This window comes from Mesitornis unicolor, unplaced genomic scaffold (genome assembly GCF_000695765.1).
Source record: "Mesitornis unicolor isolate BGI_N332 unplaced genomic scaffold, ASM69576v1 scaffold46830, whole genome shotgun sequence".
Taxonomy (NCBI): Eukaryota; Metazoa; Chordata; class Aves; order Mesitornithiformes; family Mesitornithidae; genus Mesitornis; species Mesitornis unicolor.
The window spans coordinates 58793-85963 of NW_010157140.1; the positions used below are offsets into that span (position 1 = coordinate 58793).

At 41.4% G+C, this 27171-nt stretch overlaps 1 protein-coding gene across 1 annotated transcript in view; it reads right to left on the reverse strand.

Moving 5' to 3' along the window:
• LOC104536271 (retinoic acid receptor beta) overlaps nucleotides 1–14130 on the reverse strand; it is a gene marked incomplete at its 3' end in the record, with an annotated part of 69254 nt that extends 55124 nt beyond the window's left edge. Inside the window, exon 1 of the mRNA XM_010178837.1 lies at nucleotides 13523–14130. Within this exon, the coding sequence (XP_010177139.1) occupies nucleotides 13523–13679 (157 nt within the window). The remainder of the gene's footprint in view (nucleotides 1–13522) is intronic.
• Between the last annotated feature and the right edge of the window lie 13041 nt (nucleotides 14131–27171).

Sequence of the window (27171 nt, forward strand, 5' to 3'; positions counted from 1 at the left end):
CGTAAACCCCAGAGGCAGCCACCCACCTCCCAGCCCTCTTTCCCCAGAGGTTACCAACCCTCCGGCAGAGCAGCCCGTGCCCATCTGTACATTTTACATCCACATAGCTTACTTCACTAGTGAGTGTTAAGAATACATAAGACTACTCTACGCTAGCCTAATTGCACCCACACTACTGCAACAGTTTAGGTATAATTAAAATAATACATTATTTTCCATTTAGACATGACATAATAACAGGAAAAAAATGGCTTTCATCACTTGAGCTTATCTGCAACTAGAAGGGCAGTCAGAACAAAACTAAGCCTTTCTGACATCCTCTAGCACACATACATTTGTGAAAACTGAGACCAAAACAGGGACGAGCTCTGTCCTCCTCTATCCCCACAGCATGTCAGACAAGGTCAGTGCATTACTAAGTGCAGCTCTCCTCAACATTTCTGATGCTGATGTAAGAAATTCAAGTTTATGGAATATTTAAGAACTTAGCATCACCAGTATCTTTTGAGAGGGCAAATAAAATGCACAGTTTATCAAGTCATAATGCTTGTTTGAGTGAAATTTCAGTACTTCTGAATTGAATACCTGCCAGACAGACAAAAGATCATAACACAGTGGGTAAGGTACCATGAAAAACTAAGATACTACCAGATCTCCTCTCCTTGTAATTCAGAGTCCTTGTCACTGAGTTTACATAATATTTTATATCTACTTTTAAAACTTTTTATAGGTGCCATTTGCTTTCCACTGGTGCTGTTCAGCTGGCAGACATCTCTCTGCCCCCTTCACAGTAGGTGCAGCAGAAGCTGAAAGGCAGGAAGGAGCTCGGTGTCCTGGAGCGACGCGGTAGCAACATCGCGACTGTGGCTCAGAGCACACCTCTGCTCTGCCTACAAGACTAAAAATCAATAAAATAAGACATTCACAAGAGACTGGAGACAAGATGAGCACCAGGACTGGAGAGCACCTTTTCCACAATATTCCTGTTCTCTACCTGCAGTGCATTTTCCTATTAAAGCTTCAGAATGAGGAATGCATCAGCATTTTACCTGTACATTGTCTGTCAGCACCATTCTCACTCAAAATAGAAAGAATACACACATGCTGTACTGTAGGCAAACACATACATGCTAGCAGTATTTCCTAGTCATCTGGTCTTTCTTAGTCAACGTATTAAGTTATTAAAACTAACTGCAACAGTGACTTGGTTGTCTGGGTGGGGTTTTTTTGCCCAGCTACACTGCTCACAATTGCCTGTAATATCCCAGCCTTACAAAAAGGGGAGAATGTCAATTGTACTCTATACAGAATACAGCAAAAAGAAAATACTTTATTTCCAAAGAGCTGGACAAGCAACATTCAGTCCTGACACCTGATGTCGCAAGAAACGTAAGGCAAAGCTTATGCTTTGAAAAAGGGAAGTTACATTTTCAAGTGAGATTCAGTTCCAGAAGATCTCTGGCTACTGTGCTTTAATAATTTTAAAATGTCTAGATTATGATTATCCAGTAGATATACACATATACATATAAGTATGTTTCACATGACACACATCTGTTAGGGGAAAAAAACCTTCTCCTGCTGTGTTTGAGAGATTTGGGCCATCATTTTCTCTGGAAATTAAGCTAATTTTTACAAATGCTTTCCCAGTTGTCACGGTTAGAAAGATATGTTATTAAATGTAAATTCATCCAAGTGCCATCTTCCCGAATTTGCTGAAGGACGGCTTTAGTGCCTTGGCTGACACTGAAAGGATTCTGAAGCCACAGCAAAGTATAATTGACAACACACTGAGGCTATTAAAAAACTGTGGATAGCAGTGAAACTGCCTACAAGACTATTCATTTCACTTTAAGGCGCAGAAAACCTCCAACCTGCGGCACTAGCACTTCCCAGAGCGACTGTGACAAGGCAGAGCAGCCATTTTAAGGAGTTACTAAAATAAAATGGCATGAGGTTGTTAGCTAGAAATCAATGTTTTTATTATCTTAGTATTTGCACAAGTCTGACAACTGTACAGCAGCATATAATTGCCCAAAACTGTAATATACCAAGGTAAGTTTTCCACAAAGTTTAGTATGCTTTCCTTTACTTCCCTTTCTAACGTCTGACCCTGCTTTGTCTCTCATTACATGGACCTCCTGGAAATTCTGGGAAATCTTAGTAGTTCTTTTTCCACCCTTGAGCCCACCAGATGACACGTTTGTCATCCAAAGAGACTGCTACAAAAATAACAACTAAAAGAAGAGTAACCTGTGAACCCAAGAGGTGGTCTCTGAGAAAACTCACCCATCTCTGACCAATTTATGCTGGGATCAAGCCCTTATGTGGGTAATCCACATTTTGGAAAGTTGTCACACCGCCCAGCACAGGGGAGACCCCGCTGTTCCACGGCACCCCCGGCATTTGCAAACCAGTTTGCCTGATCACTGCCTTCTATTGTTTCATGAGATAAGCAGGGCCCCAGTGAACAATTAAAGCTTTCAATAAATAATCTGTAAGCACATTCATTTGATTTACTGTTATTTGATACAGCAGTTAGTTTCAATGGGGCAGTTACTATTGATCACATAAAGTACTACAGACAAACACAAAACACTTCCAGAACTCCATGGATTATTACTCTTTATCTGCCACTCATCTGGGTTACTTGTAATGGCTGCAAAATTTAAAATCAATAACAACAATTAGCGTTCTGGATACTCTCAGGAATGAATCATCTGAAATATGTTTTGTTACAAAAATGAAAGACCAGAGAGCTTGCAAACATCAAAGACTCTTGCAAGCAAAAGTCTAAAGTAAATTCTCCTGGCATTATAAAGTATCTAATCAAGAGGGTAAAGAAAAGATATAGTATTTTAAATGCATCTGCAAGTGCACACACACAATTATAAGAGGGCATCGGTAAGATTTTCAAAGTAAATCAAAGAGATTTAGGAATACAACTTTCATCTAAGCCAAAGCCAAGAGGCACCAAATCTTTCCTTAGAAAATCCCACTACAAGCCCTACAATTGCATACTGACTCCTCGACCTCTAAAGGAGTTTTGGGTTGTTGACAACGGCAGGACTTGCTCCTCTGTAGGGATCTGACGACACAGGGAAAGGCCTGACTCTTCCCACTAGCTTTTACTGGACAGTCTATCACGCACACCCAAAAAAAAGGTATCTAAGTGTAAGAAATGAAAGCAAAATGAAATTAATAAAGCTAGAAACTGACTGCCAGGGATATATATTGAAATCTACCTTTTCTCTTTGCTTCAGATTCATACAAATTAGTTGAGAATCTAATGAAATGCATGGAAATAACAGTATTTTGAGATCTCTGCTAGAGTAATAATTCTAGATAATTAAAATGCAAAGCAATAAGAGAAATGTTTTATCATTAAACTGTAACCAGAGCTCTGTGTGAAATCATCCATTCAGAAGACTTGTTTTTCATCAATTATTTGTTATTTATCTGATGTAAATATAAGAAGGTCTAATTAAAATGTATGACTTCTTATGCAGCTTCTTGTCATTAAGACCAATGAAAGCATTTTGAAGACCATAATGAAATAATTATGTTTGCCTTTAAGAATCCTCTTCAACAACACATGGCAGTGCTACACTAAATTAAAACATCAGGAACTAAATTTCTCTTGCATCTATTTCCATTTTCACTAATTATACCCCCAAGCTTTCCAATAGACCAGGCCCTAAAATTCTTTTGAAGCTGTAACAGCCCAAGGAACAGCAGCCTCTTCATAGTAATGGACTTTGATGAAGAAACAAAGGTAATGTAGCCCTGGAAGCATTAATATTTCAAATAGAGCTATCATGTGAAAATATGTATTTATTTGAAAAATGGGGAAAAGCTTGTTGGTAAAGAGCCAAACACATGTTCTAGGGAAACAGATACTCCGATTTAATCTCATTTAATTGCGTCACTTCTTCCTCACCTCTTTTCATCGGAGTATTTTCTTGCTCTGCACAGACACGAAGGTTAGCGAAAGGAGAACAACCACGGCAACTGGGCAGTGTCAGTGGATCATGCCGTAACTAAGCTCTACTTGCACATTTTGGTAAAGGCAAAAACAGCTCCCATGAACAACTGCAGCCTTCAGACCGGACTCCATTTCAGAGGAACAGCTTTTTTCCCAAACCGCATCCAGACACGCAGTGCTTCCCAACACGTAGCTCGTGCTTCAGCCATGAATTCTTGCAGGACCTCTCCAAAACACAGAGAGAGGAAAGGATACGGATAAGGAAAAAAGGATGTGAGTCAGCTCTGACTGCTTGCAGGCAGCCGAAGGCTTAATTTCAAAACTTGGGAAAGATAATGGATTCTTCTTGGCGTGGTCTCAGAGAGGAGAATGTGGCAATACACGCAAAGCGTGGAAAGACGAGCAGTTCGCATACCTAACCCCTGCATAGCATCTGATGATGTGCACAACTAGAAAAACACAGCCGGAATGTGCTCTCCAAACCAAGAGGGGAAGGCTGAGGTTTACCAGGACAAACACTTGGGAAAAGTGTATTACTACTCTGTTAGCCCTCCTCATCAAGGACACTTTGCACAAAAATCTCAAAGGCACAGATCATCTGCCATTTGTTCTGCATTTTGGTGTTCAAAGTGCGGGGTGAAAACAGGAGGATCTCTAAGAAAGGACAGGTCTCCGAGACTTTCCAGCCAGCCACTAAGGAGAATCTGACATATACCCTGATCCAGCAACTAATACAATTTCTTCCTCACATAAAAAGAGCAAACTCAAACAAGAAAACAATGCAAAGGAATACTCTGAAAGATGGGAGGAAGGTAGAGGGGTGGAAGAAAAACCTCAGACCAAAGATTGAGAGGCAGAAGCATGAACAATTGCTTAAAACCAACCAAACAACCAATCCCCGCCTCAGGATCTGATCTTAACAATTAAAAAAAGCTCACAAATGTGTGACTTTTTTAGCCACTCCTTTGACTTGTGCCCCAAGACAAAAATGCAGATTGGTGGATCAGCACTCTGCTAGGAAGGGAAGGTTTGTGGGGCAGATCGGATCTTTGATCAGAGCAACCCAGAGAGTTGTACAAAAGATCCCAGAGTGTCGAACTTTGGGGGGCACAGGCACTTCCCTGCTCCCGAACCAGGTTCCTGGGGAAAGCATCGAATGGCTCGGCAGCCACAGCCCTTGCCAAGGGTACGGTTTGGGCAGGTATCACCAGATGGCACTGTGACACAGTTTTCCAAGTCCTCCTCCTTCATGTGCGAGTGAATGTTCAGTCTTGGAAAGACAGGCAACGCTGGTCTTTGTTGGGGGGTTTTGGGTGCAAGATGAGGAATAAAATAAGCGCTTGGGAGATGGGAAGAGGTGAGTGACAGAGGAGCCTGGTCTCTGCCCATGGTCAGCCCCTAAACACCCCTGCTGGGGGCAGGAGGCTCCGAGAGCCCCGAAAGTCAGGGTATGGCTGCGCTGTGCCTGATCACCTCTACCCCAGAAGGGCATTTTTGAACAAGTGAAATATTTAAATCAACTCAGATGCTGTTACATTCACTTATCATGCAGGAACCTCGGAGTACTCTTGGTATTGGTCACCAGCTGGCAGAGGAGCAGCTCTGGTCTGAGGCTGGAAGGTGACAAGGAAGTCTCATAGGAAAAGAGATACAGATACGATGTGCTGCTGTGCCACCAGCCAGCTTGGCAGAGAAGACCACTGTAATGGCAATTTGAGGAACTCACCACAAGCTGCATTCAGATAAGAAAAAGCAGTCAAATAAGACAGAAAAATCTCTCAAATCCTCTTTTTTTTTTTAAATTGAGCCATTCCTTCCACTATTTGTATGCTACAAATGGCTCGCTAGGATTGAAGCACCCACTGAAGGAAACCTGAGTTAAATCAAGCTGTGGCAGTTGTCTCTGGTTGGTGCAACAATGGGCAACACGTTTAATCACTCCACACCTCTGTTATACATTTTTAAAAAGAGAATAATCCTTCGCTCTTTCCAAGAAGAAATGCTGGATATTCATTGTGCTTAATGTCCAGCACAACGGCATGAGCTTTTCTTGGTATTTTGTAAAAGTAGCGGTACGTAAATACATTAAACGCTCACTCATACAACCACTTTGTGTCAGAAACTCTTATTAAAATCAAGGGTTGGAGATTGAGTGCATTTGAGTGCTTCACTAGGCTCTAGAAGACAAAAACATACTTAATTTGTCATTTTATTGTTCAAAGATCCTTGCTAAAAATACAATATGAGCCTAGAGACAAATATTATGGTTCAGTGGAAAGAGATCCTCCAAACCATTAAAAGAACCTAAGCGGTGCTAAAAAAACCTCATTGTTGCAAGACATTTCTCTGCTCTTTTTTTCTTGGGGGATGCACTTAGAGGGTGAAATGTAAGTCACTGAAAGTGCATAAAACGGAAATCCATCCAAACTATGGGTGGACTTTAACATCATGTCCTTAGTGGTGAAGATCCAGAACACTCTCAGAATTTATAAATACTCATTCACGCTTTAACCTATTAAACCTATACAAGTGTCGCTTGCATGTGTATATTTAACTTATTTATAATATTCAGTTTATATATGGTATAAGCAGGGGAAAGAAAAATCACCTTGTCCAAGGGGAACAGAAGGTATATTATATACTCTGCGTCTAGGATTCTTTACACAGACTTGCTGGATTATATTTCCATCTCTCTTCACAAAACTATTTGAAGAAGCTGTAAGGCTCAAACGGGATGCTAAAAGAGAGCGAGATCAGTTATATAAGGGCTGGCTTTAGTTTGTTCAAAAGGGTTTTTTTCCTACCCGCTCCCAAATAAAGGGACAAAGAAGTGCACATTGTGGGAATGTGTTTCCAAACCACATGATATCCTTATCAGATTGTCATGTACAAGGGAGGTTCTCACACAGGGACCCCATGCTGGTGAGCTGCCCCGTCACATGATGCAAGTTCCCCGCTCCTATTCAGATTACTAAAATGAGCTTCATGAAGGAAGCTAGATTTTTCCCCTCCTCCCCTCTCAAAAAAATAAGCAAAATGCAACAGTGACCACAATCATAATAATTCATTGCCATTGGGAAAACAATCCAGAGCAGCTGCTAATGATGAGTGAGTATATGAAGAAGATAATCTAGCTATTAAAATCTATACCACACGTCTGAAACTGTCGCAGATTTATATCTGATGAGCAGACTTTAACAAGGAAGCAAACGGGGAATCAGAGAAATCTTGGAGTCAGGCAAAATACAGTGGGGAAAAAAAAACTCGGTTTGTGGTTTAAATGTGGAATTCTGCAAACTTGACTTGTAAATTTACAGAAAGAGAGTAATATGCTTTTATAAACAAGTTATACATCATTTTATAGGTGTCTCCATTTCCACTGTTAATCCTATGAACTCTGTCATTGAATTAGTTTTTCCACATAGTCTGGGGGAAGGTCATTTAAAAATTTTTAACATTAAAGGAAGGTTCCAAATAGTACTTGGTCATTTAAATATGTGGCCTGTTTTTAAAAGTGCTGAGGGAGCTCCTAGATGCTCAGCATATTTGGAAATGAAGCCATGAAATGTGGATTTAGGATGCTAACTTTAGGCTACTGTTTCTGACATTCTTGACTTTTGAAACACATTTGGTCATGCAACAACAGATTAATAAAATCCCAGACGTTAGATTACTTTAAAAAAGACAGTTTAAAATCCACATTTTTGGATGAAAGTTGTTTACTGATTACAATTAGAAGGAACCGCTAAGATTACCCTGAGCAAAAGACTGCACAGAACAATCATTCCCACATGATGCCAGTTTATTTTGTACCTAGAATATGGTTCTCATAAAAAGGCAGCAGCAGACGAAAGACATTACTCTTGGTTTGCCTGCTACAAAATCCAGCTTTGCTACCCTCCCGCCTATGTTTTTTTTTCTTGCAGGACAGAAAAAATGATTATTCTGTTACTTTAGAATAGTTTTGAGCATTTTGTGGCTTGTATTTTCACGGTTCCATTCGATCTGAAAGGGTTTGGATTTCAGCAAGAAGTGGCATGGGTCACACTGCATGGTGACAGACTTCATGCACTTAAGCAAAGGTCAAAATCAATCATAGCTTCGTATCTCCAGGCCTATTACTTTTAGCAGTTTACCCTGCCAGAAGGGCCTAAAATATTTGCTTCCCAAAAGGAGTAAACAACAATAGGGGGCAGGAATATAATCGGCTTCTCAACCACGCAGCAAGGAGAAATGAGGGAAAAGGATCTCCTCCTCGCTGCAGCCACTAAGCCATCTGAACTTTAGATGCAACATTTTCAGCAAAAAGTTGAAAGATTTCACAGCACAGTGACTTGGAATGGACAATAGGCCTATTTAGGCAATTATATTATGCAGGCTTTGTTATTAGGCAGCCCTGCTCAGTCCCAGAAAGTCTGGATAATCAAAAGTGTCCAAGTACAGGAAGGGGAAAAGTACAACCCCACCCTCCCGCACAGCCGCTGCCAGGACCTCTGGATTTGAAGGGTAAAGTCTATTTACTGAAGCTCCTTGGCCATTTTATACATCAACTGATATCCTTCCTCATGGGGCTGAGCGCTACAGCCCAGCGAAGCTCTGAGAAGCCCTCCGAAACCACAACTAATTTGGCCCCAGCCATCCGCCCCTGTAAACTCACTGCTCAGAGGCTGCTGCCAGCCCCCCAGGCAGAAACTGCGAGGGGGAGAGGGATGCTCCCCCCTTGCTCGCACGCATACCAGCGCCGGTCCCCACGGCCAAACAGCTCTGGAAACTCATCGCAGCTGTGCTCTGCTTTTGAGGTCTCAAATAGGATGGGGCACGGCGCGGCCGACCGCGGCAGACAGCGGCCCTTTCTCAGCACAATGTCCCTTTCACAACCCCGCTCCCAAATCTAAATGCTGGCGGTGTAACACTGCTGTAGTTCATCGGCCGCGTAAAGGGTGGTGTATAAATTAGACCTGAGCAAAAACACTCGCTTGGGGTGTGTTTAAGGGAGGTGGAAGCATAATCCACGGACCGGGGCGCCTCGCTCCCTGCACACCCCCCGAGCAAAGCCCCTGAGCTCGGCGGGGCCGCGGTGCAGGCGTGACGCACACATGGCTAATGAAGACAGCTCAGCAGTAAATGGGGATTTAACTGGATGTGAGGATGACTAACTTAGCTGTCTGAAACATTATCTCTCTCTTTCAACTCCTTAACTTCGTCGTAACCCTCCTGGAGGTAGCGCCCGCACCAGCCTGGCTTTGTTCTGACAAGTTGCACCTCTGCTGCACAGACTCATCAGGCAAGCAGGGAGTCACCCAAGGATACATCGCTTTTCCTCCAAGCTTATCCCACCCCGACTTCACCAGCGGACGCCCCTCATCAGTTTTGTCTGCAGGAGTTTTTGACAGCGGTGCGTGTCCATTCGACTCCAGTGCCAGCAGCTGAATCAGGCTAAGTGTATCAAGAGTCTTGGCAGAGAATAGTTGCTCTCCTTCAAATTATTTTAAAAGAAAAATATCTCTGTGCAATTTTTTTTTAAATGAAGGGTCTCAGAAACAAACACTTTTCATCACATGTTTCAGGGCATTAAGCTACAAGCATAAAAAGCTAAACAAAGACTGTATCCCTAAGTAAATCAGTCCTAGCGATTTGGCTGTAAAGTTTATAAATGGACTTTAAAGAAAATAACCTGGTTCAAACAGATCTTGCCTTCTGGGCACTAGCAAACACACCTGCAGCAATTTGATACCTGGGAATGCAGATTACAAGTCCTTCACTTCAAAATGTTTGTTTTTAAATTGAGAAAGATGAAAGAAAATAAAGTACTGATCTTTTTTTTCTGTTGAGCACAGATGTTTCCAGTATTTCCAGTGCTTGCAGGGAACGAGAACCTGACCCAAACACCGCAATAATCTGGAATTCAGAAGGAAACCGCATGCCTTGTAGAGTACCATCTTCACGAACTTTCTAAAACTTAATACCTGCTAGATCCTCTCCAGGCAAACACTTCCAACCAAACCAAAAAAAGAGCTCTATACTACAGGAGCCTTGACACTCTATTATGTTTTGCTGCCATCTCCATAATTTTTGCCTTCATCAAATTTCTTATTCTTCTAAACCTAACAAAACGCGGTAGGCAGTAGTCTTGATATAATTAGCTGAAACACTACATACTGCCAAACAAACTTACTCTTGTTTTGGGCATGCTCATTAGGTATTTTTGCCTGTTTAATTAACGAAGACTAATGAAGACTTTTTTAATAGGCTTTTCCAAGTCCAAGAGAAAATCACAATTTCTTTCAGCTCCTCTCTCAGGCCCTGTCCCATTCCCACTTCCGCAGTATTTAGTTAGCTCATATTTGACCAAAAGTTACTAATTTTCTCTCAGTATTTGTTGTCGCTGCATTACGAGGGAACAGAAAATTGTATCTTTCTTTAAAAAGTATCTATTACTCATTCTTGCAATCTTAACTCTTTTGTTCTCTTAAGAACTATTCTTTTCTAATTTGATTATGCTGCCCCGATTTTTATCTTAAAAGGAGTGAGAATGACGTATGATTAAAAGTGCAGTCAGTTCTACTCTCATTTCCGAGTCTATAATTTTCTTTGCAAATAAATAATTTCTTTTTAAGCCTACATCAATATAACCAATATCTCATAAAACATAAACATGCCTGAGTGCAATGGTAGGTATTTTTGTGTGTGTGTCCATAACGCATCTTGCAGTATACAGTCGCTAACCTTTGGATTGCAAACCCATAGCAGGTTTTTCCTCCCACAGGGGGGAGGACAAAAATACCACACAAGTTAAGGTCATGTTTGGGTTGCGCCTTACCCCTCTATTTTTACTTTGCAGACCCTCGTGGACTAGAAAATTCGTGATGCTGCAGGACTGCTCTTGCTTAGTGAATCAGAACGGGATTAACAGGCTACCGATGTGCTGAAGTTGGAGACCTACAGCGTTCTGCCCTAACCCCTGCAATGGCCAATTTTGCCAGCATTTCAGTGGAAACCCTGGTGCTGTCTGGGATCGTTACTGGCCTGTTCAGAGCCTGCTCTATCCATGTATTAGTCCCTCAACAACCATTTACCTTTTACTCCACAATCACGTCTCTATCTAAGCAATATTTCTAAGGCCTGAAGCAATGGCTGCAGGTGTACTGTTTTTTATGGCGGAGCCAAAAATAAAACAACAAACTAGACCAAAACACCTAGCTGTTACGAGCCTAATAATTTCAAAATTTAGCTGTGAATACATTCCATTAAATCACAGAGGTCTTCATAAAAACAGACAATCAGGAAATATTTGAGTTAGAATTAAACATTCCTATCTTTATATTTATAAGCACTGTAGCAACATTTAAACCATTAAAAGCTTTCTGGACCACAAAAATTCTGTTTTTGTCATTATTCTCAAGAGATGCAAGATAAAAATCTTACATGCTGAGTCAATTTTAGTATTTTATAATCCATTCACGTACATTTACCCCCACACATAAAGTTCTTACATGTTCTTCGAAATGAAAACCAAAACTCGCCCTAGGAATCAAACAGAATTCTTCATTTGGACCCTAACTAAACTGCTTTTCCACATTTCTATACTATTAACTTTCGCAGTTCAAATTACAGTCACCGTATTCTGATTCAGGTTTCGGCACGATTTTAAATTCCCATGCAGTAAAGACTAATCTTATTGGTTAAAAAGTTGAGACTGGATTCCTGAATGCATTTTCCTGTACTTTTTATTTACTCTTGCTAATATGAGTTTCTTTGATTAGCTAAACTTTGCTGTTATCAACACTTGTCTCTTATCACAGGCCCTAGGCAAATGACATATTTACCACTCATTCCATTCTGATAAGGGTAATCCTGTGTTTAACTTGCCCAAGAACAAACACCATATATTTTGTTTTTAAGAATCTTGCTTCTAGGTATTCACAGCATACAAGAGAATGAGTAGGGCGTTTTAAAACCAGAAGTTAGTTAAGAATATATTGTGAATGTAAGCTCTTAATGACAGTATATGCCTCCTACTCCAGGAAAGTTTATTTAACTCCAAGTTTCCGCAATATCACCGCTTAAGTTGTACTAAAGTTTAAACTATGGAAGGAGGAAAACACATTTTTAGTAAAACAACTGTTTTGTTTTCATTTTTTTTCCCTCTTAACTGAAGCTCTCCCCTAGTTATTAACATTATTTCGAACTAAAAGCTTTGTTTCTCATCTTGTTTGAAGCATTTTGAAAACAGCGCGGAGAAAATAAACATCCCATGGTGAACTTCAGAGCCTAATTTTCATTGTAAAGACCATCAAAATATTTGCAGTGTTGTAGGCCAGCAGTCACTGATTTTTACAATTCTGTTTTCATTACTCAACAACCCACACAAACGTCAGATGGCGACTGAAAACATTTGAGCAGAGTGAAAAACACACTATTTCACCAAGCATGTTTAAGTTTATTTTTCAACTCCTCACTCCACCCCTTTGACACAAACTATTCTAATGCCTAGCTAACTTTTTAACATACCGCAAAACAAAAAAATCTCAAACAGAACTTTACGGTTAATGGCGTACTGAAGTGCCTGAGAGCGTGCTAAAAACGTTTTGATAGATAGCCAAGTCATTTATCTAAATCACCGTCAGAGCAGTGAAGCATCCTGCAAGCTTTTATGCAGAGTATAAGGTGACACTTTCTGGCACATTTTGTCATTTCTCAAACTTGAAACCGTGGTGTTAAAATCCTGCCATTGTTTACTGTCTGTGTATTTCAACAACAAATAAGGAACCTACAACATCATAACATTTTCAGAAGTGTTCTGCCACTTACTCTCCCTCCTCTGCTACCAGTGCAACGCTGCCTGCATCTCAAGGTATAGAAATAATTGATGGTTAAACTCAAAGGGTGTTCACAGTAAGTAGTTTTCTAGCAAAACAGCAACTTCTTAGAGCAACAAAGTGAAGAAGAAAGGTGGCAGCAAGGTCAGTACAAAGAAATATTGCCTTTTCTTCAGAAACTTAAAACTACTGTCTGATTTTTGGAATGGCACCTACCCACTGCAATTCCGCGTCTTTGCAAGAACTGTACAGAGCAGCATTTTAATTGCTTGGCTGCTCTGCTAAAACACACTTCGAGACAACATGCATCCAGATTATCAAACGGGCTACAAAATTAGATTAAGGAGGCAAAAGAAAAAGAAAACTACCAGAGAGATGTTATGTAAATTCGTCCTTCACTGGTTGAAGTTTTGCAAGTATTTGCTGTATTGTATTACAATTTTATGTGTTCCTGCTTGGCTCCACAACTGTTGTTAGGATCAATATGCTACATGAGAAGGGATAAGCAGAAAGCAGCCCGGTGCTGCTTTCCTTTTCTTTTCTTGCCAAAAGAAGAAAAAAAGGCTTGCAAACCCCGTTTTTCACAAAAACTCCCCCCACCTCTCATTACCCCTGCGCTTAATTACAAGCGTTTATTTTTTAAACACATGCAAATAATAACAACAACAACAACAACAACAATTACTTTAAAGTGGAAAAAATAACAGATGGGACCTACATTGAGCACTGTGCCGGTGTTGCCACTCTGTTTGTGCCAATCCACTGAAGCATGCTTTGAGAGCCTTCTCCTGGAGCATGCAGGAAGACGGACTCGCAGTGTAGAAATCCAGCATCTGAGCAGGGCTCACTGCTAGGACATCCATACAGTCAAACATGATTCCCCCTGCACAGAATGCTTGCAAAAGTGCTTTCCTCTAGGTGTGGAGGAAAATGGCACATAAAAGTACACCCAACTCCATCAAACTCTGCCCCTTTTTTGGCACGTAGGCTGTTGGTCTTTTTCCCAGACCAGAATCATGAATTATGACAGACAACACAGCTAAAAGCCTGTAATTGATCCAAATGATCATTTACCATTTTCCAGGCTGCCCAGCCAATCCAGCAAGATGGGGGGATTCAAGCCGCATTCCAAGTTTTAGCTCCCATCCATTTCCCCCCCAAATTTCTTTAGAGTCAGTCTCGGTCCTGGGGCGCTCGCCGGTTGCGTGCCGCGTCCCACGCCGTGCCGATCTCTCGCCTCCCAGAGATAAAACGGCTCCGGTAGGGACTCGGGATCCCCCTCGGCCGCGAATAGATCCTTCTGCCTCTGAACAGCTCACTTCCTACTACTTGTGTCACAGGGAATGAAAGATTGAATTGCCTAATATATGCGAGTGAACTTTCCGTGAACCCTTCCCAGGCTGCTAACCTTCAAATGACCCAAGCGGTCTGACATCACCAGCTCCCAGGATTCTCACACGCCTTCACAACTCCCAGCAGCCCTGCAAAAAAAAAAAGCAGGCAGGCAAACAGGCAGGCAGGCAGGGCAAACGAACGGCGCCGCGCCCGCTGCCGCTGAGGCGGGGCGGCAACGGCGGGTGCGGAGCGGGAGAGCCAACTCGCAAAAAGATCCGAAATAATAAAGTGAAAAAAAAACCCCAACGAACAACGAGGAGGAGGAGGAAGGGGGTGGGAATTGAGACCAGCGATGTTTTTGGCAGTTACGGAGAACGGAGGATTTTAAAATTCCAGCTCAATTTGTTAAAAGATCTGTGCCCCCCCCCATTCCTTTCCTCCCTGAAGAGGCCACAAGCGAGGTGCAGACGTCGGCCACCGTACCAGAGCCGTGGACACCAGCTTCGCCCCAACTTCTGGGGTGGCAGGGCTGGGTGCTGAGCAGCCCCTCACCCTAACCCTGCCCTGTTTGATGCCACCAGCAGAGACGATGGTTGGCACCAGCCCCCCTCCCAGCCGGGACCTCACATGCCGAATCCTCCTGGGGTGTGGCGTCAGGCTCCATCTCTCCCCATCACCCCTTACTCTCACTTCTAAAACATCCCAAGGCCTCTCTGATGGGCCAGATTCCACAGGCGCCATCGCCTGGGAGGGCCCATCCCCATCACCCAGCCTAGGGCTGGAGGCAGCCACACGACCCCTCTTCTCCATGGCCTGGGGGCCACCGGGTCCTGGCTGTCTCTGATTAGCAGAAAGGGGCCAGGGCTGCTCGTGTGGCCCCGTAGGGGCTGTATCAGCTTTCAGAGGGCTAATAAGCCCCAGCTTCTCGGGGCGGAGAAAGGCCATGAGCAGGTCCATGAGGAACAAGACTCATCCCAGGGTGCCAGGAGGGGAGACCCTGGCTACCCCCTCCCCAGGGCAGGCAGCTCTGGCTGCCCCCTCACAGCCATTTTAAAGGCACAAGTCTGCTCCCACCAAAATACAGAGGTCTTGGTGAAACCGCACTCCTAGCAGCCCTCACTCGTGGCAGGAGTAAGTGCCAAGGCCTTCCCAGCTCTGTGGCCAAGATGCTGCAGCCAGCACCATGCTAGCCCACCATTTGCACCAAGCAAATTTTTAGGTAAATAACTACATTCTGCAAAGTCTGGATCACAGAGAGAGACTCTATCGAGGCCTCCGCTAGTCCTTACTTCTACAGACACATTAAAAATGAAAAGTAACAGCCTGGAAACACTCCTCTGCCCCACTGGAAAGGATGAGCTCAATGGCCACGTGCACACTTTCATTTTAAGCAAGTGAGCCAAGTCGCCTCAGCCCTGGCGGATTGAGCACCGGCCTGGAGCGAGGTTTTTTCCAAGGCACAGAGGAGGCCCGCTCCCAGCCCCAAAGCTAGCTCGGGTTTGGAAACTGGAAAATGAAACCCTTGATTACTGACTATTTCTTGAAAAACCCAAAATGGGACTCAGGCAGAGCAGGGAACGCTGCACACACACTTGGCACACAAATGGCGACCATAAAACGCTGGGGAGAGACTCACTGTGAGACCTGCACAGCCGCTTTAATGGACGCGGTGTCCCCTCTCCACAAAAAGTTCTTTGATGAACCAAAAGCTCTCTGACAATGCCTGCAGATTGTATTAACAAAACTTTTCACACAGGTTCAAGAACTTAAGAAAAAAACTCACAAAATAAAACCCCACACACAGCACGCACACTCGTTCCCTGAAACTGATACACCCCGTTGAAAACCAGCGGCCAGCAAAAAGGCCTGCTGCAATCTGGAAGCAAATCCATTTGAAGATATAAAAACAAAAGCTTTTCTTAGCTTCCTTCCCCTCCGACAAGAGAGCTCTGGCTGTCCCTGCAGCAGGCAGCCTCTCTCCCCATCTTCCCTCCCAGCAGAAGAGCTACAAGCGCTGGAGTTTAACAGCGTCTTCTGAAGGACTTTTTAAGGGCTTTCTCAGTCCATCGGAGTGTCCTCCCCCAGCCCAGACTCCTCCATCTGAAGAAGTGCCTGACACTCTGTAATCCAAAGATTATGCACAGCGCACGTTTATCAAAAAAGCCATCCTTCAGGGAAGGCTCGTTTAAACCACGGCACAGCAAGCAGCGTTCGCTGCATTACAAAGGCAAGTGGCTAATTTTTTGGTTAAAATCTCAGCTGACTACATTGCTACAATTTTGTTTTGAGTAGCAAAGCTAAATGAAAAGACAGTATTTTCTAACCAAATGACACAGAACGCACAAGGAGTCTGGAACATGCATTGTGTCGCCACAAAAATAACTGGAAAGGATTATACAAAACACAGTATGTTTTGTCAGTCTCCAATTTAGGGAAAAAGCAGCATTTTGTGTGGACCAAGGTTCTACGAACAGTTTAAGCTTCTGCCAAGAAAAACATCTTGCCCATGTGAGTTAAAATAAACAAAATCAGGCAAACAGAAATACAGTTCTGTTTATTCCATTAGCAGTCTTATAATACCGTATTTAAAAATAAAACCTGCCCGTTGTACCTCAAAATGTAGACTGGCAACTTCTGAAAGTAAATGCCAAGAAGTCATGCTTAACTGTGTCTGAATTGAAAAAGATTGCTTTTTCTCACTGTATCTAAACGAGCCAGGTAACTCATCATGTTTTATTACGAATAATAGTTGTGCTAATGCTTATACTTATTACTAAAACCACATGTAATTAGCGAATTCTTCAAATAGCCTAATGATTTGCTCGCATACTATTTCTACAATACAGTAATTTATGTATGTCATATTTCACTCCAAAGTAGCATGATACTTGTTTTTCTTAAGCAGAGTATCAGCTACACTGATAAAATGGTCAGTATTTTCTAATTTAGATCACGACTAATCATAATTGTTCTGATAACTAATTCAAATGTAATGAAATTTTAAGTATTGCCACATATTTTAAATGCCTACCCAGCTCCCATAGAGGAGCAAGTAGGTAACACCTCTCCAATATCTTCTACTTTATCCGTGCAAAGAAATTGTGATTTCACATCACTGCTTTGATCTGTTTTCTCTCAGATGCAATGGCAGAAACTTTACAATAAACATATTCTTAGCCACAAGTGAAATAAAAAGCAAAAGTTCAAGTCAGAAATCTATTTCCTTTGGTGTTACTGTATATTTGTCAGTGTGACATAGCACATTTGAAACCCATAATCATAAAACAAAAATTTACAGCCAAGGTTTAGGGTCTACATCTGTTTCTCTGGTTTTTGTACTGCAATTACCCACTGGACAATTCAGAAAGCAGCACTATGAATCATGTACTGCACACATGTTTGTGCTGGTCACTTTTTTGTTAGTACAAGAGGCTGAGGATGCCATAATATGCTTCACTGAGAGAGAGCATTAACTAGAATTAGGATGAGTGCACTGGGCGCTCTAATAAAAATGACTTTACTAGAAGCAACAGAGTACTCCTGGAAAATTACGGGCATATTTATAGGATGGAAAAATTAAGAAGTACATGCAAAAATACTCCAAAATATACCTCAGGGGAAGCAGACTTTTTTTCATGTTGTTGGTGCATGCATGCATTTTACTATTAATCAAATGTAGCACTCTCTTGAAACAGTTTTGACAGCAGAGTAAATGGTTACTAGTGAATGATGTGTATGTTTAAGCAGTGAAAGCAGAGACAAAGTGATGTTTTCTTCTACTCCCTAGGCAAGAGCTGACACTAAGCTTGCTGCCTCAGCTTTGATACTCACAGATTCCTTTGTGGCAGTTGCTGGGAGAATCACTGGCAGTTCACTAACCCTGCCTCACACACAGGGGCTTTGATTTTTACCTCTTCATTGAGAATAGATGTTAATATGAAACAGCACTTGTCTGCCTTGCTGCCTTTTTTTCTAGATGGTTCTGCCATCCGCCACCCAAACTAGTGATGATCCAGGGCTTCAAATCTAAAAACCCGAATGCCCCTCCATTACATGTATTTTTTAGTGTTATAGGATGTTTTCGTTGTGTCTCAAGCACGAGAACGATGTCAAAAATTATGGGGAAGAGAATCAGTGGGTCACAAGAGAATGGCTGGATATTTAAAACTCTAAGGTAGTCCTGAGGAAATGGGTATCAATCCTGAGCAAGAATGGCCCTGAAGAAAATAACACAGTAAAATTACTGGCACAAAATGGCACATAGGGCATGGAAAAAAACCCACGAAGTACAGTGAAATTAAGTCAAAAAGGGGTTTCTTGTGACTGCTATGCACGACTATGCATAACTTGCAATGACTGAAACAGGAATTTGCACGTAACAGGAAGAATTACTTCAGGCCTGAAATATAACAGCAACTGGTGAAAGACTATTCAGTGCAGAGCAGTATTTTATTTTAGATGGGAAAAGCAGAGTTAGTGAGCTCCAGACCCAGAACTTGGGCATGCAATCAGTCTGCAAGTCACTTACCGATAAAGGCTTTTTGTCTGTTTTAATCAGCGGCCGTATATTGGTAAAGATGCCTGTTAAAGCTGATTGCTTAACTTAAAGGCTATAAACATAATTCAACTCCACAAACTTGAGCACATTTCACAGAATCCATACCGTGTTTTATTCTCCTTTGGCCTGGAGCCAGGGGAAGAGAACTGCCCGATATGATAAAACTGGAAGTTTATCTGGTTCAGCAACCCATTGCTAAGAGTGACTGCTACTAGATCTTTCTAAGGAAAATATAGAGATACCTAGTGATTGGCAAAGTATAGCTCACCTGTAGGTCCTCTAATAGCCTGTTTCTCTAACGGCAAATCAATTAAGCATTAAAGCATGAGATTTAATATCCTTTCCAAATTCGTTTTTGGTAGTAGCCCTGATACTCTAGATATTCATAATATAGCTAATGTCTTCATGGATTGCGATAAATTTGAGGCTCCGTGACACAGAAGGAGATACTAAGTTATTGGGCTTTGAGACAAAAAAGGATATATATTTTTTAAAACACTGTAAAACTCCTCCACACTGCAAATAAAAGAAAACACAGCACAAAATGCTCTCTGAGGCCCCAAAGGCAGAGTGCTGTAGGCTCCAGAAAGGTTGGCAAAGAGGCAATGACATCATGTGCCTAAAGAGGGGATGACATGCATTTTTGAAGAATATAAAAGGAAAAAGCATTATTACATTAAAAATTGGCTACATACTGAATATACACTTGCTGTTTAGGAGGATCTTGCAGTGCAAACACCACCGCTAAATGGTTGCCAGAAAAAAAAAAAATAAAAGTGAGAAAAAAAAAGTTTGTTTCATTTTTTTTTCTTTTTAAATGACCAGAAACTGCTGTTTCAAGGTTTAGCCAAGAAACAGATTTTGTACTGCTGGCCTATAAATTCCTCAAAACACAGTTATAATGGAAATGCTGAGGTAACTGGAGTGCCATGCGCGGCAGTGACACATTGCATTATATAATCCAGGGAGAATGAGGGCTGGGAGATCTGTAAAACCAAAGCAGAAGCAAGAGGTAGGAAAGTGCAGAAGACCAAGTAGAAATATCGAATATTAAACTGCAGAGAATACTTCTAACAATAAAGTTTCTGATAGGCTGAATGTGTTCACGGTTGGCTGAAGGCGAAAGAGCACAGAGCTCCATTAAAAATAAAACAGAGATTCCAAAAGGCTATTCGAGTAACTGTTTTGTTTCTGCCTTTTATTAGGGAGGGAAAGAAAGTTACCTAACAAAAGGACAGTATTTCCTGATGTTCTGATATCCTGAAAGGTGTCTCACAATGTGTAAATAAATAACAGAAGATGCAGAATAAGTGGAGTTCTGAACACAGATGACTCAAACCCTAGTTGTAACCAGAATCAGAACATAAATTGGGACAAGAGTATTTCTGCTAATGGCAGCTTAAACTCTTAGCGAAAAGTTAGCCCTAGTGACTTTTGTCCAACAAAAGACCAAAGTTAGTGAGCAATAACTGGAACTACAGCTCAGTGAAGATATATATCTTAACAAAGACTAAACCTTGCTTAAGGCAGACTTAAGCAGCATTTAGGGCTTATGCTCCTGCACTGCTGCACGGACAACCCATACAGAGGGATCCCAGAGGCCGGCAAGAGCTGAACCACACTTGGGCAGAGCTCTGGTCACATAAAACCCAATGCAGATGGGACTGGATTTACACCATTAGTGTAAAATGCGATAGATCAACAGCTTGGCAGCTTGACACATGTATTCATGATAATCCAATTCCTGCTTTGCTAGTTCCCAAACCTACATCAAACACCACAAGAACAGTCCAATATCCTATCTGTGGGCATCTTAAAAAGCAAAATGAAGGAGTGACTGGAAAACGCGCTGGCATACCTGCCTGGCTAGCAGAGGTAATGACAGCAATAACAACGTGGTGACACCACCTGAAATTTGCTGGCAACGATGGTCATCCTGCCCACACCTCTATTCTACCTGTTGCCCTAATGCACTGTACAATCACACCTTCATTTTATAGTGCAGGTGTACTTTTTGTTTGGGGAACAGCCTGCATGAAGTTTTGCTGTAAATGAGGTAGAATCACCCCAAAACTAAGGGATGTATTTGGCAAACTGGTGACTCTTTTCTTTTGTAGAATATGTGCCATCAATACTGTATGAATTAACTGAGGGCACACGTGTCCTCTCAGGAACACTGTTATCACTGCAACTTTATTGACGTAGCCTGAAAAGTAAACTTTGCTAACAGGTTCAGTTTGACAAGGATACAGGTGTATCACTGTACCAATTGCTGAGCAGGTAAGGGATTCTGTATATCCCTTTTATGCTACAATAACTGTCCACGATTGGGCTGTTGCAGATACAACTCTTTCAAAAAGGAAAGATCACTGTCTCACCCTACGTTGTTATACCAATGTAACATTCAAACGTAGACAAGATCTCAGCAAAATTCAGGCTGGGTTGGACTCCACTTGCATTCAGAACAAGCAGTGGCAGCATGAATGATGTTCAGCCTACAACACTTGGAAAATGCTTTCTAGTTTTCAAACTCTACTTGAATACACCTATCAAATTGTTCTTTGGTGCCTTCTTCAAATTCTACTTGACTTCCACAGTCTAAGTCTACAAAGGAAAATCTGCATGGTCTCAAACCTACTTGATGAAGCTAATCCCATATGATTAAACAGATCTGCAAACTCCCATACTGTTGGTCTGCAAGACTCCCGTATCAGGCCACAGAAGAGACTGAATGTCCAGTCACATTACAGCCATGCTCAGGGAATCATGACTGACACACACGCTTTAACCGAAGAGGACTTGCAGAGCTTGGGTGCATTTGGAGACTACGGTGGTCAATAGCAGATTTCCCTGGGCATCATCATGTGCAGTATCATGAATTTTTGTCCTTCTGGGGCCTTTTGTGCCACATATAGTGAAGGACATTCAAGATGGTCTCTAAGCACGTAATGCAGCATATCAGGTTTGACAGGACAGTAAAACTATTACATTTGTTTTGCATAAATGAGACCACTCTTCATTTTTCTTGAGCATTTTTCTACCTGAATAATTCTTCATAGACCTTGCCAAATAAACATTCCTTTTAATCCACCCACAGTTTTGGGCAAACTTCCTCAAGAGCAGGCTTCTCATTCATGGGACACTAATCTTCCCTGTATTCTTATCAAGCTATCAGAATAACAGACTTCACCCTCATATATGGAGACATGCAAAGAAGAATGCACAGAAGGAAACTCTTTTCTCTACAAAAATGGCTCAGAGATCTCGCCCTTGCTGCATCCACCCATTCTGCCTCTGGCATGAAGTATCCCAAAGGATAAGCCAGAGGACAGGGTTATGGCCCGACTTCTTCAAGGAATTATCAAGACTACAGGATGGCGAAAGTACGCCTCAAACCACGGGAGGTTTAGTAACAGGACAGAGGCATGCACACATCCTCAATTGTAAGAAATGCGTAATTCTCCTTAAGAAGTACAGCATCATGTTATCTTCAACCAGATCCTAAATAACTAAACTAAATGCCAAATTAATACACGTTATTCAAAGACTTCTAAAATTTGAAAAGTTCTGTCTGCTGGATCCCCTAAATTTGCCTAAAACTTGTTAATTTATTTTATTTTTTTGGAAAACAGACTTGCTGAGAGTACAAGCACACACCACTGACACTCACGCTTTTTCTGCCAGCTGAACAATGCAGGAACGTTGTGTCACTCAGAGGCAGGACTGCGCAAGCACGTAGGAAAGGCCAAGAACTTTGCCAACACAAATTATCAGGCAGAACCCCACTGGAAAAAATGAGGCACAAAAATTTAAGCGAAGTGCAAAACTTACTGGGAAGTGAACGACATGTTGACAAATACCACTCCACTCTCTTTCTTCCTATCAGAACCCAGCAGCCGAAGCAGAGATTCCTAAGTGGTGTTTTTACAGGCCAAGCTCAGGCTCTCCCTCATCTTATCAGTAGCCTTCAAAGGGACTGTGGGTGGATCTCCTCCAGGAAAAAAAGAAAAAAAATAACAAAAAAAACCTCTAAGAAGCACCACCTCTTCCATACAAACATATTGGCACAACCACAGAGGCTTTCCTTAAGTTGTGAGACTTTGAGAAAACACACCTGGCTCTTCTAAAGACGAAATTAAAGAATTCATGCTCCAGCCCTCAAGCCTTGAGTGGCCTTAAGAAGAGGAATAGCTACAGAGTGTCTAATCAGGACAAAGGGAAAATCAATACTGGCTTCTTGACATATATTAGGCAGGAAGGAACAGCTTAAGGCTGAGTCATTCAGCCACTCTTTCTGCACAAGCAAGTGGGTTGACGTCTATGTGTACAGGTGAGAACAGAAGGGCAGGAGAAGGCTTTCGGGAGGCCTGAAAGCAAACCAAGGCATGTGCCACTTTGAAGGTCTTTGGGAAAATTTCAGCTTTTAAAAGTTTTCTTGATTTGGTGCAAGAGAGATCTTTCTACACACTAGTCAAAGTTGTCAAAAGTAACATTTTCAGGGATAAATGCACGCCATTGTACTGTTATTTTCTGACTGTGGTGCGGAATACAATTATTTAAGACTCGGTGGGAGAGTGTGAAAGGAGCAGGAGTGTAATTCCAGTTCAGAAAAAGTCCAATAACTGACAACATGTAAGAAACACAAGATAGATGTATTGTGTTGTCGGGCTGAGTCCCATTGGCTGGAAACCCTGACTCTCCCAGCAGGACTCAGTTACATAGCAACTCCTGAGGGCAGATTAACACTTTCCCAGCCAATGTATCTGGCATGATTTAAGTGACCTTTTCCTCCTCCTGCTTCGGAATAACGTCATAGGTTTGCAAAAAAAGTTTGGAAAAAATAAGTCAAGTGCTAATAAGGTAAAAGCAAAGCTATCTGAATCACCACAGGATGCTGATGGTACAATGAACAGAATGCATGGAGTTCAGGTCGGTCGAAATTATATTTGATACCATCAGGTGTTGTGACATATGCAAAACATACAACGTATTTTTCATCAAACAGTTCATGCAAGTACCAATGGTGTCTTTCACCCAAATTCTGCCCACCTCATGACTTCCGTCTAGATAATTAGTGAAGCATTAAAAAGTCCTCAGCTGCTGGTAGTGGTAATGTTTAGTTAATCTATAGGAGAAATTTTTCACCATCAGAGAACATGTCGCTTTCATCCAAAACTGTACAGGCCGACTACTGTAAACTCTTAACAAGTCTTGCAAATCTTATGACACTAGTTTTGGGGTTTTTTTTCTAATAGTCCTTTTTAATTACTAGGATCAAGTAATTACATGAGATTCTCAAATTATTTCTTACAGCAATTCCCCTATTTTGTTTTTAGAACTGCATTACATTTATGCGTATGTATGTTATAAACACAAATATGTATAACATATATTAGCATAGCATTATTCCTGCTCTCCTGGTTATCGGGAATAACAAAGTTTGAATCTAAAAACGTCAACAGCCAGGACAACAAAGACTCCTAAAGCTCTCTATTTTTAAAATGTTATCATTTAGCCCCCCCTGGTTGCCCACCTTGTGAGAGAGCAAGATGGCCTCTGGGGACCAGGAAGGGCACACATCCTCACTCAGGACGTACCCCATGCGGTCACACTTCACTGCTGCGAGCCACAGCTGTGCACCATTAAGAAAAAGGAGCTACTAGGTTTCCAGCAGAGAAAATAAGAGATCAGACTGATGTGATACACCCTTATTTCTGACTGTTTTCTGGACACATTAAGTGAGAGCCATCCATCTCATTTCTTCTTTTTCTTATTTTTACATGCCAAAACTGGACTCACGGCACTACGGGCACTAACTGGGGCTAAGAAGGGCAGGCACCATTGACACTACCCTACTTCAGACACACAGGGTAAGCCTATACCTTTCCTTTCCTCTGGAAGAGCCAGCAATGCTCTCAGCTGAAGGTTCAGGGGAGAAAAGCCTTGAACCAAGTCTTCTTCTGCTCCTCTTTCCTCACCCATCATCCTCACACAGCGAGTTCTGTAACACACACCTCCCACCTCTGCATGGAGGATATTCACTGCTCAGGAGTAGTTACAAGAAACCAAAAATTAATTTCCTCTAATAACACAGAGAATGTTGTTCAAGTTTCTTGTTTTCTTAATTGCTTTTAAAAAAAAACCACCCAGGTAACCTTTGTCTGTTTGTAAAAGGACTACATACGTGTTTAAGACATGCCTCCCTTTTCTAAGCATTTCACATTCTAGAAGTTCATCTATATTTTCTTTGTATGGTTCTCATAGACCACTTGTAGATCCAGGTGGGATAGAAAGAAACCATTTTAAATTATATTTATTATTAAATTTGGCTTCCTGCATATCTTGAAAGCTCTTCTTGAATAACTTAGCTGCTGACTTGATAAAATTAGTTTTATGAAGAGTATCAACGCAGTGTAGGAGAGATTAGTCCAAGAAGAAGTACTCCAAAAATATTCTGTGGTCTGAAAATTAACTAGCAAGAATCAATTTCATTTCTTATTGTGCATTTTTTTAAAAAGTTCATCTTTTGCTATCATTATTCATTTAAAACTATCCCTGATACCATTGGAAACTTAGCCTCTAAAAGAGTAGAACCTGAAGAACTGGGTTCAAGGTGCTTATGTTCTGTTGAAATCACCTTTTCGTGCAAATGCCAAAACACACACCTATCAAGTATGTGTGTTCTTCATTAAACTAATGCTTTCCTGCATAATAAACAAGATGGTACCAAATATAGGTGTATTCCCATGTCCTGCTACTAAGGTAGGCGATATCAAAATAAATTGGCAACCGTATCATTATATCAATCTCCAGTATTACTGAATCAGTACTATAACCATAATTAACTAGCTGCAGGTCAAATTTCTAATAAATCTTTAGAAATTAAATGTATAATTTGTCAAAACCATATGCCTTCATAAATTGATTATTCAGAATTTAGAAGCTTTTTAATTAGGAAGAAATTTATGCAATACCATGTGTAATAATTACGAATCAGCTCTTCTGTGATATTTTTGTACATCAGCAAAAATTAAAACATTGGAAAACATTACCAGGTCATTGCAGTATTTCAATGTCAAAAGAAACACATAGTTTAAATGTAGAGGTTAAAGATATTTTCCCGTATCTTTTACATCTTATGTAGCTTTATGATCTCAGAACTGAAATCATTAACCAGATACAAAATCAATGAGAAAAAGACCTAATCGGACCATTTTCAAGTGCAGAGTCACTAAAAATGATTTATGCCACTGTGAAACTTTTTTACCATGCTTCTATAGTTTTACTAAACAGCATATATTCTAAGTCAAACTTCCATTTTATGCTACGCTAAACAGTATTTTGCTTCGCTCGTCTCTTCCAGCTAAAATTCTGAAAGTCTTTAACACTTTAAAAACATTGCCTTTAAAACGAGCATGAGGATATGACCCTGGTTTCCAAATGGGGGAAAAGAAAGTTAAGTGATATTTGTTCATGGACTGGAAGAAGCAAAAATTGCACCCCCAGCTCCCTTGCTCTCCTCTCCCATGCTTTCACCATGGGCCTATTCAGCCCCTGCACCCCCACAAGGGCTCTGGGTACTTCTATCAACATTTCATAGGAGAAGATTTTTTTTGACAGAGAACACAAAAGCTGCTTTGTTGGAAGTCTGGGCACTTTTTTTCTACCTAATAAAAACATGAATAGAAGTGGGACCTCAGCAAGCATATGGCAGAAAGTCTGGACTAACTGAAAAAAAGAAAGGGCCTAGAAGAGTTTGCTCTGTGTCATTCCCCAACATGTTTACTGCCGAATGTATACGGTGTAAATAAGGAGTATGCAGAGTGGGCCATAATGGAACATTGTTTATGTGCACATCCTGGCAAATGCATATACAGCGCGGAGACTATTTCCAAGCAGAACATAAACACAAAGGGGGAGTGATGACAAACAAGTATTCCAAGGCAAGAAAAATGTTATTCCATATACAAACCAAACAAACTAAAGTGGTTTCTCTCCTGCTAGGATCCAACTGGCAGCTCTCAGCTGTACACTCTATGTAGCTGTTAAAGAAATGAGAGACGGCCCAGGCTTACTGGTTGGCTTTCATTTTCTTAAGCGACCTTATTATGCTCCCAATATTAAAAAGAAAAACACAGTTAGGATTTTTATTTTACTCTCTTGCAAAAACATAACAAAACAAAACAGCCCTTTCATTCGGCCTGAATAAGAGCTGGGGAGATAGAGCTGATGCCAAGAAAACACCGTAAAGAATTAAACCACAGCTTTCCTACTCCAAGTTCCCACTGAAAGACAGAGAGTAATTTCTTTCTTCTGAAGGTCTCCCCCATAAACCTATTACATGGCTTTAGCAAGGGACACTAGTGTGACAATAAGTCAGAATTTTTCTTACCCTTTAATCGTTACTCATAAAAAGGAGGAGAGTTTAGAAAACTCAAGTTCTTGCAATTTCAAGACAGCAAACCAGGGGAAGA